Raw genomic sequence first — 17,356 nt, 5'->3', positions numbered from 1 at the left:
TTTATTTTATTTTGAAAACCAGGTAAGTACTGTTAATATGCTTAGGCTGGTCTTATTACTAGGTCCTGAGGATGGAAGAATGTTTCTAGGTTTGATTAAAAAAAAAAAATGAACCATGATGTAATTTTAGATTTCTTTTTTTCCTTTAGACATCATTTGGTCACCATTGCAATACAGTGTTTTACCACCAGATATCTATACAGCACAAGGGGAAGAGAAGAACAGGTAATTACTTACTGGGTTATTTGGGGGTACAGAATGTGACTACTGGGATAATTCAAGATTACTATAGATTTCACTGGGGGTCTGTTTTAGCCAGGAAAGCTGATTCAATGTTCTAGTAGCATCAGCTGAACAAAACTTGTAGCCAAATCAACTGTTGACATCATTTGAAATAATAGGAGCAGGGAAGCAGCATAGTTAAGTGGTTAAGATCATGGACTCTAGGGTCAAGTTTCTTGGGTCCAAACCCTGTTTCTCCTATTTGCTAGCTGTGTGACCTTGGGAAAATTCCCTAACTTCTCTGTGCCTTAGTTTCTTCGTCTCCAAAATGTGGGTACTAATAATAACTCCCCCAGAGGGTTATATAAGGATTAAATAACTGATTGTGCTTAGAATGATGCTTTACACATAACAAGAACTTTACAAGTATTCGTTAAATAAAGACAAAATAAAATGTAAATCTGCTAGCTCGTCTCTTTGTGCTGGATAGAAATAGTCAAAGACATCAAGATTTGAGCGCATGGCAGAGTCTTTTAGCCTGTAACTTTGGAAGATTCCTTTGAGAACTTCCTGGAAGCCTTCTTGGTAGCTATTCTGAAAGATATGGAATTTGGTGACAGTCTACTGTCCCTAAGAGAGCTGGAAACAATCACAAGCACTCCTGGTATCAGGAACATCAGAAGGAAGACGATCACACAGCACAAAGAAACAGCACGCCAGCCCACCCAGGCTCCCTAAGCCACTGCCAATAACCTCGGGGAACATGGGCACAGAATAAGCAGCTGAAAAAGGATGAAACAGGATTTTATTGCAGTGACAATGAAATCTGGCTGGTGTCAGTAATATTATCTTTTTCCCTCTTTCCAGGATTCAGTGAAAAGAATGCTTTTCAGCAATGAGTGCTTTGTTTTATTAATTATCACTATATACAACTCCCATCTCGTTTTTCTTCAACAGGCAGTGACTGTGGTGAATTGTTCATTTTACAGAACTACCTAGGCATCTTTTCTGGACCTGTGACAAATCTAAAGCCCCGAACCAGCGTCTAAGCCGGGACAAAATCTCGAAATTGTCTGGAAAACAGAAGGTATTATGTCCTCTGAGCCAAATTTCAGCCACAAAACCGCGGGATCTCTAGCACATACCTTCATCCGGACTTAATTTCAGAGACGGTCTCCTTGGGTCTTCTTGGTCAGGAACAGCCCTTGCAGAGGAGTTTGGAGAATGCCATAAACCACCAGGGAAGCTTGGGAACACATCCATATCTGTCCTCTGCCTTCCCCTTGGCTCAGAGCCTGCTTCCTGGTAGGAAGACAAGATGACGCTGTGCAGGGTTGACTGTTAAACCATCTTCCCGCCCCCAGCCCCACTCTCTTGGTGCCCCTCCCTTCTCCTTTCCAGGGCTCTGGAATGTGTCACATGGGAAATGGATCATGTGGCTCCAGGGGAGAATGTGGCCGGCTTCTCTCTCCCTTCCCCCATTTTTCCTTTCGGGAGCATAGCAGCAGAAATCTCCGACCTGATTGGCTCGGACCAAAAATCTCCACATGAAAAGGGGAAGATTCAACCACCCAAACCTCCAGGCTTCTCCGCTTTCTTTTTTGTTTTATTTTTCATCTGAACATTTTTCCTGGGCATTCAGAATTGCTTGGAAGGGAAGGAAAGAATGCTTTCTCCCCAGGCCGTCTCCTTCTTTCTTATCATCAGTACCCTAACATGGCAAGGTGTTCCCTAACCTCCCTCCAGAGCCCCCTTGGCACATCTGAGACAATCAAGTGTTCAGCACCACGGACAGCATTACACCCCCTTCAGAGCTCCTTAAAGCCATTTGTCTATTTCACTCTCAGGTAAATAAAAATATTCAAAAAATATTTCCCCTGAGGTCTTGTGTCTAAATATACATCAGGCTATATATATGTAAGGCTCCAACCTCCCCTACTATCAACTTACTGTAACCTTATAAACACAAATATAATTTTTACATATCATTAAACCTAAAAAGACCATCCCATGTCTACCTCCCCGGCCCCATCCCACCACCCATCCCCACCCTTTAAACATGCTCCATGTTTTTTGGGGGGAGGGGAAATTCTCATTACACAGTTTACCATATGCCCATATATCTACGCTCACAGGCACAGTGACAGACAAACGTGAGTGTGCACGTCCAGATGTCTTTAGTCCCATCCCTAGGCCTCAGGCAGGGCTGAGTTCTCCAACTCAGAGAGGGAGCCCGGCAGGAGCAGTTTTGTGCAGGGTCTTTCCTGCTTCACTGACGTCCCGGTTGCCATGGTAACTGTTGAAGGGGATGATTTCGTTCAGAACCAGTCACCATGGGACCCTACTGACTAAAGAAAGGAAGAGGGAACAGGACTGAATTGCAGAGGACTTTCAATTAGCATTTGCAGAGCCAAATTTACCTAATGGGCCCTTTCTTTACTGAATTGTTGTTGACCCTAAATCTTGAAAGGCTTCTAGGAATTAGTATGGACTCTGCAATGGTAACTCCCCCCATCCTCCACTGCTTCTTTCCTTAAAAATCTATTTAGGTGCAACTAAATGAAAATGCCAGCTTCACAGAACGACTGTGGCATGCCACCACAGAGCACAGGGAAGAACACAGGAAACGTATTTCTTCTCAGGCTGAGGCTTCTGACTTTTATGAGGCCATTCATCTAAGTCGAACAGTCTTAATTTTAGGGAGATACTTTAGAACCACACCCGAACCAGGAACAATTTGTGAATGCTTTACAATTGTATAGCAGAAAAGATAAATATGGTTTAACGTGCCTTGCTGGATTATTTTGAATAAAAATAAATTTGAATAATAAGGTCAATCCCTTGGATAGCATTTGGACTGTCCCAAGTCAGGAACTTAAGCTAGCTATGCACTTGTCTCATTAGGCATGCATATAGCTGATTGTTTCTAACTCAGAATCCTAAGCATGGCAATTCTGAATATTTATTTTGAGGGATAGAAATGCTGACTTTCAATGTGCAATAATGCAAACTCTATAAGAAAAGAGGTAGCATACAGGAGCTGGAGTATAATTTCAGGAAACTGAAGTGCCTTCCTGGTCCAACATCCACAGCTTAAGACATGTTTACATCTTTTATTTTAGGATAAGAATCAAGTTAATTCTAGTTTTTCTATGTAAGACTCACAGAGAAATTCAACTCTGTTAGTTCTAATATTTGTCACTTTCAGAAAATTCATTTATCAGGAAAGCTGGATATGTGTTTGAAGAAAGCTTTAGAGAGCCAGCCAGATGGTTACTTAAGATATCACCTCTCTTCTTTTAGTGAATGATAACAGCAACAACAAAACCGGCTAATATTTATCATGCACCAGGTATTCAGTACATGATGTCATTTAATCCTATCAAACCATGAAACAGGTACTATTATTAACATTCCTGTTTTACAGATGAGGAAACTTACAGAAGATAAGTAACATGCCCAAAACCACACCACTAGTTAGTGTGGGAGCTAGGATTGAGGAGTATTTAATATGACTCCAGAGCAGGCATATTATATGATACGAATCTGTATCATGGATAATGGACTCGATCAAAATAACTTGTCAATTTAATGTGACTGATGTGATTCATTACTATGGGCCTCTGACAGAAGAAATCAAAAAGATTTCTTTGGGCTTCCCTGGTGGCGCAGTGGTTGAGAGTCTGCCTGCCGATGCAGGGGACACGGGTTCGCGCCCCGGTCCGGGAAGATCCCACATGCCGCGAAGCGGCTGGGCCCGTGAGCCATGGCCGCTGAGCCTGCGCGTCCGGAGCCTGTGCTCCGCAACGGGAGAGGCCACAACAGTGAGAGGCCCAAGTACGGCAAAAAAAACAAAAAAACAAAAAGATTTCTTTAAATCATTTGAGATGCAAAAAAAAAAAAAGGCCAAATTATTCATTCTTTTTAGGATAATTGTATGTGTACATCACAGCTTAGTGATAAAATAATAAAAACGATTTTATAAGGAATCATAATCTGAAATATTATTAAGGATGGCTATAAAACATGTTATGTAATATACTTATTCTGTTAAAAATATTAAATTTATAATCACCAAACTTATTCCCAGCCATTGGGAAGAAAATAGCTGTCTTCTATTCAAACCCATAAAAATCCCATAATACTGTGTAGCTAGGGTAATATTTTGAAAATAATTTATGTGATTCTTTTCCCCTCTGCCTGCCTGGGGAATCGATTTGCCTTGGGGATAGGGAATGTAGCACTGTTCAGAAATTATAAAAGTAACGGAAAGAAAGAAGGAAATAATATTCAGCTTCTGAAATTCAAAATAGGAGTGTACAGCAAGACAATAGGCTTGAAATCCAAGCTACCGTTTTGAAAGCCATTCTCAAAATTCCTTTATTTGTCACCAACCAAATATGGAAGACTTTGCTCAGGCTGTTTGGTACCATAGAGCAGGCCTCCACACTGGGGCAGGCAAAAACTTTCCAAGGGGTTCCAGAGCCTGCAGGCAGTTCTATCGGAATTTCTAGATTCTCAACTTCCACAAGCTGACTTTCCTGAGAACGGGTGCAGTCAAGATGCCATGCTCGTTCTTGGTTCCCATCTAGTAGTTTTTCTTCCCTTTACCATAGATTGGTGAACCTCTCACCCACCTCTACCTCAAATCCTACAATGGTGAACTGCCTGGATTTCAAAAAGCCCTGGGAAACAAGCAAAGAAACAACTGGAAATATTGAGGATGCTATTGAGATATTAGTGAACTCAATAATTGAGTTAACGCATCCTTTTAAGAAACAAGAGCTTTCCAATTGTTTTAAACAAAACTGAAAGCAAACCACTATCCAATTGTCCACTGAGAGAGTCATTACAACAGTTCTCTTAAAAGGAAGGTCTTTTTACAAAAGAATGACAGCTAATAAAGGCAGAATATAATAGTTAGAACACCATTTCTACAGGCTGCAGTGAAATAACTGATTCAGGCAAGGACCACAGCAGGTATTCAAACTATGAGATGAAAAGTTGTTGGGAACAGGTTGTTTGTACGTTATTTACAAACTGCAAAGGGAAATGTGTACTTTTTCAAGGGTGAGACTGGCAGGGGCTCACCATCTTAACCAAGTGACCAAATTTAGCATCACTAACCTAACAGTGGGACAACCTGAAATCAGTGCCTAACATAAAGCAAGGTGACCTACCCAACATTACTAATGAAATATTCTTTCTAAAAGCATTTAACCTGAATCTAATCAAACCTCTAGACAGAGTGCCCAGTTTGCGGGGTGGGGCGGGGGAAGGCAGGGGTTGGAGAAACAGATTAAAGATATCATGAGAAAATAATTGACCAAAATGAGAAAACAAAATATTCTACAAGAGAACTAGTCTGGACTTATCAGAAAGTCAATGTTGTGAAATAAGAAGGGTGAGCTATTATTAAAGAGACTAAAGAAAACCAATTGCAAAGCATGTAATTTGATGAGATGCTGACTGGGGAGGGAGGGAGAACTGGTATAAAAAAGCTCTAAAATATTTTGTGGAAATTAGGGAAATTTGTCTTGTGAACTGGATATTAGATGGTGTCATGGAATTATTATTTCTATTAGGTGTGAGAAACGAATTGTGGTTAATAAGTGGATTTCCTTATTCTTAGGAGATGCTGAAGTATTAAGGATAAAGGGTCGAGACAAATGCAAGTTACCCACAAATGGTTCAACAACAACAAAAAATATGTACGCACATAATCAGAAAGGGAAAGTAAATACGGCAAAACATTAACTGGCGAAATCTGGGTGAAGAGTGTATGGGTGTTTACTGTACTTACTTTCAATTTGTTGTCTTAATGAAAATAAAAAAGTAATAAATTCTGCTCTGTGGTGAAAAAGGACATGCCACATGGAAAGTAAGAGTCTCTCCCTTGGGCTTCCCTGGTGGCGCAGTGGTTGAGAGTCTGCCTGCCGATGCAGGGGACACGGGTTCGTGCCCCGGTCTGGGATGATCCCACATGCCGCGGAGCGGCTGGGCCCGTGAGCCATGGCCGCTGAGCCTGCGCGTCCGGAGCCTGTGCTGCGCAACTGGAGAGGCCACAACAGTGAGAGGCCCGCGTACCGCAAAAAAAAAAAAAAAAAAAAAAAAAAGAGTCTCTCCCTCTAGGTCTCAGGTTCAGAGAGAAATAGAAGAAAATAAAGCAGCCAGTCACTGGGCCTGACCTCTTTCTAGACCAAAGGCGGATATGAGTGCATTCATTTTCTCTTGTAGTTGTTTCAAATTACCACAAACAGTAGCTTAAAACAACACAAATCTATTATCTTACAGTACTACAGGTCAGAAATCTAACATGGGTCTTACTGGGCTAAGATTATGGTGACAGCAGGGCTGTGTTCTTTTCTGAAGGCTACACAGGGAGAATCTGTTTCCTTGCCACCCACATTCCTTGGCTCGTCGTAGCCCCCTAACTCCTAACTTCAAAACCAACAACCTTGTATCTCTCTAACCATTATTCCACAGTCACATCTCCCTTTGTCTGACCTCAGACTGGAAAGTCACTTGATTGGGCCCGCCCAGATAATCCAGGATAATCTCCCCTCTCAAGGCCCTTAACTTAGTCACATCTACAAAGTCCCATTTGCCCTGTAAGGTAACACAGTCACAGGTTCCGGGTGTTAGGGTAAATATCTTCAGGGGTCCTTACTCTGCGTACCACAGTAAGTTACCTCCATGCTGAGAGGGGCACCCAGGGCAAGAGCTCTCTGCCTTTGCTCCCCTCTGGGGACCACTGCCTAGGCCCCTCACACCTCATCCTCTGCACTCTGCATGGCCGTTCGGGCCAATGGCAAGTTTCTCACAGTGTACGTAGGCATACAGAGCAGTCAACTGTCCCAAGTGTTTCCGGTTCCCTTGAAGCATGGATGTTCAACTAACAGCCAGGGGGCCTGCCGTGGTCAGGTGAGGTGACTCCACAGCCGGGGCCAAGGGGAAAAGAGTCCCCAAGGGGAGGAGGCCGATTCTCCCTGTGGAGATTTGCCTGAAGCCAAAAATGGGCCATGAAAGCTGCAGGCTTCAGCATTGCAGGCCAGCAGGTTCCCCAGCGCTCAGGCCAGCGAGGGGCATCATGCCGGAACCCTGCCAGTGCACACTCTAGGTCCAGAATGAAGTCGGGGATACCCCCCTCTCAGCAATTCCACAAGGATGTGTATGTTACCCCTCCCCACCCTCCATTCAAATGGATGTTATCTTCAGAGAGGATGACAGGACCTCCTTGGGAGGCATTATGAAAGAGAAAACATTTTTACCCAAAGGAGACTTATACTATTTAAAGAAACCACTTAAGAAATGAAATTGAACTATACCTGAGACTGAATTGGACACTTTGCCTGGTTTTTTTTCTCTCTAACCTAACAGTTGTGATGGTTTTAAAATATGTCCACAAATTTCTGATATGCCTCCCTTCAAATACTACTTCCCTTGAACATGGGCCAGACTCATAACCTGCTTCCAGTGAAGAGAATGTGGCAGGAGTGATTCTCTGTAATGTCCGAGGCGAGATTATCATAAGGACAGTTTCTGCCTGGCTCTCTGCCTCTTGGATTGCTCAGCCCCCATGTCGTAGGGACACTAAAGCTGTCTTGAGAAGAGGCCCACGCAGGGAAAACTGAGGCCTCTCACCAACCAGCACCAACTAGCAACAGGGCAGTGAGCCACCTGGCAACAGATCCTCCGGCCCTATCAAGCGACTGCAGTCCAGACATCTTGACCTCTACTTTGTGAGGCCCCAGGCCAGAACTGCCCAGCTAAGCTGCTCCCAAATTCGTGACCCACAGAAATTAGGAGATAATGTTTATTATTAAGTTCCTAAGTTTGGGGGGATTTTGTTATGCAGGTAACTTAGAGATAACTTATACACAGGTGAAAACTACAGAAAACAATGACGAGAACTACCTTTTCTTGGCATATTCGAGCTGCAGTGAGTTACATGTGTCCATGCTGCATAGGTGTGTTCCTCTTGTGGAAAGCATGTGGTTTTATTAGGCCAAGAACAGGAGGAAGGGGAGAGCGCAACTAGCCACATTAGAGTGCTGTCTACGGGGAAAAAAGAAAGCCACTGAGGTGGAGGTGGATTTATTATAAAGACTCAGAAGAAGTGCAGGGAACTGAAGAACAGGAAGTGGCAGTTAGACCACAGATGGGACTGAAGGAAGGGACAGAAAGCTGTCAGAGCCAAGAGACACTGACTCCATCTCTTTCTCTCAGGCTACGGGACCAATTGTCCCCTATTTTCTCTCTCTTAATTAGCTGCATTCACCTGCTTCTCTTTTGCAATCAGCTGGTTCTGATTACTGGCCCCCAAATGGTGACCTCGGCTCTGAAAGTTACATGACCTTACAAGTTCAATGCTCTTATTTAAATGGCCCAGTCTCAATTAAAAATAGAACTACCATATGATCTAGCTATCCAACCTCTGGGTATACACCTAAAGGAAATAAGATCACTGTCTTGAAGAGATATCTGCATTCCCATGTTCATCGAAGCATCATTCACAATAGCCCAGATATGGAAACAATCTAAGTGTCTGTCGACAGATGAATGAATAAAGACAATGTGATATACAAATACACTTCACATGCACGCACACACATAATGGAGTATTATTCAGCCTTAAAAAAGAAGGAAATCCTGCCATTTGTGACAGGGCGGATGAACCTGGAGGACATTATATTAAGTGAAATAAGCCAGACACAGAGAGACAGATACTGCATGGTCTCACTTATATGTGGAATCTAAAAAAGTTGAATTCACAGTAACAGTGAGTAGAATGGTGGTTACCAGGGCTGGGGGATTGCGGGAAATGGGGAGATACTGGTGAAAGGGTACAAACTTTCAATGATAAGATAAATAAGTTTTGGAGACCTAATATACATACAGCATGGTGACTATAGTTAATAATAGTTGTATACTCAAAATTTACTGAGAGATTTCAAGTGTTCTCACCACACATACAAAAATGGTAACTATGTGAGATGGGGTGTTAGCTTGATTGTGGTCATTTCACAATGTGTATGTATATCAAAACATCATATACTTTAAATATACACAATTTTTATTTGTCAATCATATTTCAGTAAAGCTGGGGAGAAAACATATGACCCAGGCTCTCAATGTTCTGATCTAAATTCTTAGGAGGCAGAGTCTGTTTGACTCAGATTAAGTCGGATACAGAGCGGATCCAACCAGCTGTAGGCACTGGGATGGAGCAGAGTTCCTGTGCTACCCCTCAACACTCTCTAACAAATCTGGCAAATTTTATAAAGGGGAAGGACAAGGAGAGGGAGGAAGTGACTGACAGAGGAAATGACTGGCATCTTAGTGTGTGTGTGTATGTGCTTTTAAAATTCCATGAGCTCTCTCCACTGGTGAGCCTGCCAACAGGCACAACACCTTTGGCCTCCATGTCACCTCCGTTTGAATCACCCACCTGAATACGCATATCCTTCACACTGCCTGGGTTTTCCCACATGGACACCATGCTGTGTCACGCTCCCACAGGTTAGACCTGAAGCAGTTTCCTCTGCCGTGTCCACCTGGGGAACACCTATTCCCATCTCAAACCCTGCTGCCTTTCATCTTCTCTGAGGTTCTAGGTCCCTCTTAGCCCCACCCCCTCCAAAATAAGTTACTCACACCTTCTTTCTTACTATAGTACTTCTTTAATTTTCACATATATTACTTCTTTTATTGTATACATTATATTGCATTGTGTTCATAGATTCCTATAGGGAGCAATGTCATTTAATTCATCTTTAGACCTCTAGGATCTCAAAAACAAAGTAGGTTCTCAACAACAGTGTTCCAGCACACTGAACAAGCATGATTTCAGGGACTAACTTAAAGCAACTTAATTTTTATTTCCCACTGTCCCAGTGAAAACACTCTGTAGTGCCTGGTACTCCCATCCCTGAATGAAAACCTGAGCTGCCCCATTCCTTTTTATGGTCACTTTTAGGTAAGAAAAGTTAGTAATTAAAATTTCCAGTCCAGTATCATAGTCGAAATTTGCCCCCTGACTTACAGTTAAGGCTTTCCCCTTCCCACCAGTTTGCAGCCGCTGTACCCGGGAAAGCTGACGTTCAGGCAAAGAGTGGAGCCACGTCCCTCTCTCCCTGGTTTGCCTGTCTACCAGCACTCCAACAACTCCACTCAAATATCCTCTGCAGCAGCCTTTCCCAGTCTTCCTCGTGACTCCTTTATGCCCCTGATATGGGTGAGAGTTTAAAAGCAGTCTAATCAGTTCTCAGCCTCCTACATCTTGCAGAGTCCTACAGAGCAGTCTGTCTCTGGTATTTCTTGTCACAGGGTCTCAGAAAGCACTCCTGTTCTGACATACTTTTATAACCGTTTAACTAAACTGTCAGCACTTGGGATTTTTCTACCTCGAACTTTCAATAGGTCTCCCTCCTCACCCCAAGTCTCCTATCCTTCTACCCCATTCCACTCCTCACTTCTGCATCCACCCACTTCCATAACCTCTAGTTATTGACCCCTGCAGAGTCTCTGAATCCTGTCTTCTTACCTAGGCAACAATGTCTGGCCATTTCACCAACGCTCTTGCTAGGGATTAAACTCATGTGCTTCTCAAGAAAAGGGATGCAGTGAAAGACAGATTACCCCCTCCCCTTTTGGCAGAAGATACTCCTGGCCATTACTGCCACGTTTGGGTCTTGGCATCAGTGACTGAAGTAGTATGGCGGTTTCAACTTCTAAATTACTTGTATCTCTAGAAACCAGAGTCGCCCTAAAAGAAAGTACCTTGTCTCTTAGAACCTCACATCCTTGACCCAGACACGCCGTCCCTCCTATTCTAACTGATTCTCTACTCACTGAAAGTCTGCAAAACAGACTTGATCCTCACCTTTCTCACCTGTTAGTACTGACAGGACCATTTGTGTAGTCAGAGCAGCCACATCAACCCTATGAGGCTCTGGGAAGAGGCTTCCTCATCAATGGCCTTTCCGCTGGAGAACACCCACGTACATACATGTCAACGATGACTCGATGTCCCTCCCCAACCAGTGGAGCAACTGTAAAAGGTCCCCGCACCCCACTACTGCAGTCCGCCATGCTCATGGCCCAAGATCCACAACGCAGTAAAGCAATAAAGACATCACCGTCTGTCACCGCTGTTAAATTAGCACCACGCTCTAACCGACTGAGCTAACCAGCCAGAACTGTGTCACCTGTGCTAATCAAAGGCCCAACTTAGGAGGCCAAAGTCCTCCATCTCTGCAGTAAATCCTGTGTATTCCTGGGGCCTGTATTAATGACCTCATCACTGACCTTTCCCAAATCACGATGCTTACCACCTTCTTATCATAGTGCCCTCTCTCCTGAATAGAGCTCACTATGCCCTACTCATCGGCCCATCTCAAGCTCTAGCCCTTATACCTCTAGAAAATTTTCAAATATATAGCTATTCAGACAAGTGGTCTTAAACCACAGGCCTAACTTCTTTTCTCCTCCTGCTTAAAGCAGTGGTTCTCAACTTTAGCAGCAAAATGAAGAGCTTTAAAAAATACTGATGCCCAGTTTCCACTCCCAGAGATTCTGATTGAATTGGTCTAGGGTGAAGCCTGGGCATTAGGACTTTCTAAAGCTCCCCAGCTGAGTCTACTGTGGAGGCAAGGTGAAGAATCTGTCTTAAGGCTCTCTGAATACGGATGCATCCATGCTACACAGAACATCCACATTTTGGTGAGGAGATGGCACGCGTAAATGTGGTGGGAGGCTCAAGGCAGAAACTGTTGATCATATTCTACATATCAAGTTCTACGCTAGTAACTCATGCAGTCTTTTCAACTGTACCTCATTTCCTCTTTACAGTCATCCTATGAGGTAGGCACTATTGTCCTTATTTGACATATAGGGAAACCGAGGCCCAGAGAGGGCACACAGAGTGACTGGTATGCTCAAGTGTCAAACCCTTTCTGTGACACCATCCTGAAGAGGTCACGCCTCTTACAGCTGGATGACCCTGTAACGGAGCGCCGCAGGGCGCAGCCCTTAGCCCTCCGCCGTTGCTGCCCACCATCACCCCGCACCCCGTTACCAGGCAACGGTTACCGGGAGATCATTAACGCCGGGGGTTGGAGCCTCAGCGAGAGGTCTTGCTCAGCCATTGGTCGGCACCACAGACGGCCCCATTCAGCCATTGGTCGGCGCTGCCGTGGGCCCCGCCCCCAAGCGAGCAACTGTCAAGGAGCCACCGTTTGAGGGGCGTTTTTGAGCCCACGGTCGGCGGAGCGGTGGTCGTCCACTTGGAGAGTGAGGTAAGAGGCCGATCCCAGCCTTCTCCCCGGGGCCCTCCAGCTCACCCGGCCTCGGGCTGGCAGACGAGCTGGGGGGCCCAGGGAACAGGCTGGGGGTGTGCCCTGCAGGGCTCCAGAGCCTCGCCAGGACCGCCCACGGGCCGGGCCCAGGCCCTGAGGCTGCGGTGACCCTCTCCCCCATCCCCGCCTCTGCGACCGAATGGCAGCGGCAGTCTGCATGGGACACAGTTCGGGGAACCTGGCCCCCACTGTTTACGCGGCCTGAGGAGCCTGAGGGCCAGCTGGGCCCTGGGCGCCTGGCTGCCTCAGCGATGACAACTGGGCAGGGTCTGGGGACCTGGCCCGGAGGGAGCCACCGTCTGAGATCTGCCTCTTCAGCCTGGGCACTGGTGGGAGGAGCCAGACTGGGTGCTGGACTGACCGCCCCTCTTCTCTCCACCAGGCCTGGACCTCGGAGGGCGAAAGTCGTGCCTTGGGACCTTCCCCTTTTCTTGTCAGAACAGAGAGTAACATTTGTTTTGGTGGAGATTTACAGGAACATCGTGACCTGACCATGACCTGACCTCAAGGACAAAGGCTCTGACACCAAGAAGTGTGCACCAACTAGCCACGCCCCTCCCTCGCCTTTCCTATAAAAGGGCTTTGCTGATTGCTTTCAGGGAGTTTGGGGTTTTTTAAGGCGTGAGCCACCCACCTCCTTGCATGGCCCTGCAATAAACCGTTCTGTGTTCCAGACTCCAGCATTTTGGTATTGTGTGGCCTCACTGTGCGTCGGGCACACAGGATTTGCGTTTCGGTAAATCCCACTCCCCCCAAAAACAGGCGCCAGCGCAGAAACCCTAGTCTATTGCATCCATGGATATATTTTTTTTTCCTGGAACATTTTCCCATGAACTCCACACATACAGCCCAGTTACTAGGCTATACTTTAGGCTGCCAAAATGAGGCGAAGTGCTCCAGGCAGAACTTCTTGATAGGAGACTACTAGGTCTGGGCCTTTATTAAAGTACTTCCACTCTATTGACCGATACCTGGATCCTTCTCCCTCACTGCTAACTTAAACCCTGCGCCTTTCTATACTGAGTTTTTCTTACAGATGAAGCTATATTGCTTACCTACAAGCCATTCCTTTGCTGGTCTACTAAAACCATGTATTCCACCGTTCCTCTGCCTTGTACTACAGACAGTACACAGAGCATCAAAATATACTGCCTAAGCTGCATACAACTGCCGCTAACATCAAGATGGGGCTCTCGGGGCTTCCCTGGTGGCGCAGTGGTTGAGAGTCCGCCTGCCGATGCAGGGGACACGGGTTCGTGCCCCGGTCCGGGAAGATCCCACATGCCGCGGAGCGGCTGGGCCCGTGAGCCATGGCCGCTGAGCCTGCGCGTCCGGAGCCTGTGCTCCGCAACGGGAGAGGCCACAGCAGTGAGTAGGCCCGTGTACCGCAAAAAAAAAAAAAAGATGGGGCTGTCATACCTAGTGACCTGGGAGGCTAGCGGCGACAAGTCGGTACTTTTGTTGCGCGCCAGTGTCTTGGTAGCTCAATTCCACCACTTCACTCCATGCAATCCACATTCCGCCTGAGGTATGCTTCGAGGGGCCAAGGGACCCACTGGGAGAGGACACTGTGGGTGGTACCTTTCAGGCGCTGCAGGGCAAACTCCAGTGCTTGCGCAGGTGTCCCACATACCCTGAGAGAGAAAGAGGTCAGATGGGTCAGTTGCCTCAAAACACTTGCAGAATTCTTGACTCCCGTTACCTTAACTGTCCTTCCTCATCCCAACCTCAGCCCCTGCTCACGACTCTGGCTTTCAGAATCCTCCTTGTCCCACTCACTTAGGGACTCCCCTATTTCCACCTCACCCACGAGGAACTAAATGTGGCGCATTTCTGCCTTTCTGTTTACAAACACGCACAGGGTCGCACTATTTGAAGGAAGACGTGCTCTACTGCCCAGAGTTCTGTTTTCCTAGCTTCCCCTCTCCACTGTGCTGCATGGCTACTGCCTTCATGCACAATTTTCCCACCTTCTCCCTCCCACTGCACTACCTCATTTACATTCACATCTTCTCTTGGTCTCCAGAAAAAAAAAATACAAAGAAAACACAAGGTTTTCTTTCTTGGCCCCTCAGATTTGTTCCTCTATGTCGCTCCCAGGGTTATCTTTCCAAACACAGAAAGCTCACCACTCTGGTTTAAAGCCTGGACGGCTCTCCCACGCCCACGCCTTTACTACTCGATTCGCTGAAACCTCCTCACAGAGTTCACGGCCGAAACAGAGCAACGGAAAGGAGTGACGACCGTATAAGCATGTGGAGTTGTGACTGCAAAATCTCGAAGAATGTAGTGTTGTGTGCTCCAATCCATCGCGTCCACGTGAATTAACCTCCGACCTTTCTCGAGGGTCAAATTTGGTTGACTATTACCAGCCAAAACGTTTCTAAACGTTTTCGCGCTAAAAATGATCAGTCAAGCGCATGAGCAAACGCCCAGAGGGTGAGGGGGCGTCCGCTGTTCGCGCAGGCAGATCTCGCGATGTTTGGGCCAGCCCGGGGAGTAGTAATGTTTTTTGGGGTGCTTTGAGGCCTATTTAGCCCCCCCCTCCTCCAGCCCCGATGGATTAATGCTGTCGTCAAATAAAAAAAATCAAGACTCCGCGGCGAGAACAAACGAGGCTAGAAGTAGGCGACACGCCAGCGGCAGGTCTCCGGGGCCGAGGAAGGGCTTTTCTCTACGAGGCCCCGAAGGCCGCACAAGTTGTTCAGAAACAAAAGCCAGAAGTCTGTAAAAAATGGAAAAAAGCCAACCAGTTTATCACCTTAGAATGCGGTGTGGAGATTTTTGTTGTTGTTTTTCCACTTTTCACTGTAGGAAAAATCCCATTGGCTGACAACACACCAAGTTTCCCCCTTCTGCTGCTACTGCGCCTGCGCGGGGCTTTGTTTACTACCTCGGGCGGCCGCTGGGTACCCACTTCAGAGTCCGGAGTCTAAGGTCTTGGTGTGTAGTTCATGATGAAAGTCGCGTTTTCAGCCGGGAGCACGGGTGGGAGGTTAATAACAGGACAGGTTAAGTGTAAACCTGAAACCAGTGAAAATACGAGCCGTAATGAAAACCAGTCTCGATCACTTAGAAATCGTTGCCTTTTCAGATCTGTCGTGGAAGAGCTTCATTATGAACGTAATGAAGGTGATAGCACCACTCTAACCATAACTAAGAAGTGGTAAGGAGCAACAGTACTAAACCCAAAAGCGAAGGTCGTATTTAGGTACCTGTTAAAAATATGGACTCCTGTAATGGAAAAGATGCAAATAACACTAACCCTAAGCCCATCTTGCTCAAATTTCGAGCAATACCTGCATCATTAAGAATGACTATTGGAAAAAAAAAAAAAAAAAAAAGACTCTCGAAGCAGAGTCGAAAAGGGAGCCATGCAAATTTTGAAACTAAAAACAGAGATGACTCTAGAAGCAATAGCCAGAAAAAGCACAAACCAACAAGCAAATTTTCGAAAATGGTTTTAAGTTCCCTTCAGAATCAGTTTCAGGTGGCTTAGAAGGCTATGATACTTACAAAATGAGAAGATCTGGTGAAACTTTGTGTTATAGATATGACTGGATCTGTTTGAAAACAAAGAAAACGCAGGCGAGCTGATTTTTTAAAACTATCCTTATGGAAGAATTTCCAGTGATGCGTTTTAATGTGCTCAAAACAACCTTAAGTAACTGGTAGATTCAGCTAAACCTAGATGTTTATCTTAGAGTTGGATAATAGCATAGATGTTAACAATTTGGAAATTTTGTTGGACTCTGTTAGGTTTTAAATGATGGATTTGAAGACTTTAATTTGTAATAGAAGAAACTTTCTACAAAAGGAAGGTGAAATTTTTAGGTAGCATGAAATTAAGTAGAGGAAAAGTATGGACATGTGTGCAGATGGGGCCAGATTTTGAAGGCTCTGGACACCTCCAGCATGGTTCACAGAGCCTTCACCTTAAAAAATCAGCCTCTGGGTTTTTCTTATTATGTTCGATATGACAGTAAAATTTAGTAAATGTAGCAATTTGGATACTTACCCTTTAAGGCAACAATTTGTACCAAAGTCACAAGGAACTTTAAAATCCTGCTCCGTTATCTAGAGGTACACTCATTTGGTTGAAGTAAGGTGATAGCCAGTTTTCTAAGCCAGGACTGAATTGACATTTTCTTCCTGAAGGAAAAGAAACGTAGATAAGCTGAATTGATTCTTTGTTCGCCTATTAAGGTGATTAAGACTGACTCATAAACACTGCTTACTTTGTCAAGGCAATCAACAACTGTAAAAGAAACTGAATGCTTTTACTGCACGTGATGAGATGGTTCTAATGGAAATAGAGAATGGGAATTGGATGAAGAGTTGATATAGAACCATGAATCCTTTGAGACTACTGGTTCATTTACATGTGATGAAAATGTTAGTGTAAGACTGGTAAGTGGTCAAATAAAACTTCGTCTTTGTTCACTGAAAAAAAAAATCCTTTGATGAGTAAAAGAAACTCACTACTGAATTGGTTATCCATTCAGTCTGTCATACGACTCAGGAGATAGACTTCCAGAATTTCCACAATCAGTAATTACCCTGACATTGTAAAGCAGTGAAAAAAACTGCTGCCATATGCGTCCACATATTTATGTAAACCTGGGTTCTTGAATTATTGTGACCCCAAGATAAGAAATTGCTGATCAGTGAATCTTGTATGCATTCCCAATTACCCAAAATTGGTTGAATCAACACAATATAGTCTTACTTATTAACTGAGTGATAGAACTTTCTTCAAGATAGATAATTTTAAA

The 17,356-nt window shown here is 45.0% G+C and overlaps 2 protein-coding genes across 5 annotated transcripts in view; one reads left to right on the top strand and one right to left on the bottom strand.

Annotated features, from left to right (window-relative positions):
• CREBL2 (cAMP responsive element binding protein like 2) overlaps positions 1 to 1,253 on the top strand; it is a 55,237-nt gene extending 53,984 nt beyond the window's left edge. Inside the window, exons 4-5 of the mRNA XM_079937637.1 lie at positions 150 to 225; positions 1,212 to 1,253. Coding sequence (XP_079793763.1) covers positions 150 to 225; positions 1,212 to 1,221 — 86 coding nt within the window. The 3' untranslated portion in view covers positions 1,222 to 1,253. The remainder of the gene's footprint in view (positions 1 to 149; positions 226 to 1,211) is intronic.
• GPR19 (G protein-coupled receptor 19) overlaps positions 1 to 15,451 on the bottom strand; it is a 31,609-nt gene extending 16,158 nt beyond the window's left edge. Inside the window, exons 1-3 of one of the 4 annotated variants that reach the window (XM_079937636.1) lie at positions 15,343 to 15,451; positions 14,001 to 14,215; positions 1,368 to 1,524 (exon numbers count right to left, since the gene is read on the bottom strand). The gene's annotated coding sequence lies outside the window, so the exon portion shown is untranslated. The other 3 variants (XM_079937633.1, XM_079937634.1, XM_079937635.1) reach the window with 3 other exon arrangements.
• Between the last annotated feature and the right edge of the window lie 1,905 nt (positions 15,452 to 17,356).

Source organism: Stenella coeruleoalba, assembly GCF_951394435.1.
Source record: "Stenella coeruleoalba genome assembly, chromosome: 11".
NCBI classification, from domain to species: Eukaryota; Metazoa; Chordata; class Mammalia; order Artiodactyla; family Delphinidae; genus Stenella; species Stenella coeruleoalba.
This window is presented reverse-complemented; position numbering and strand designations above follow the sequence as displayed.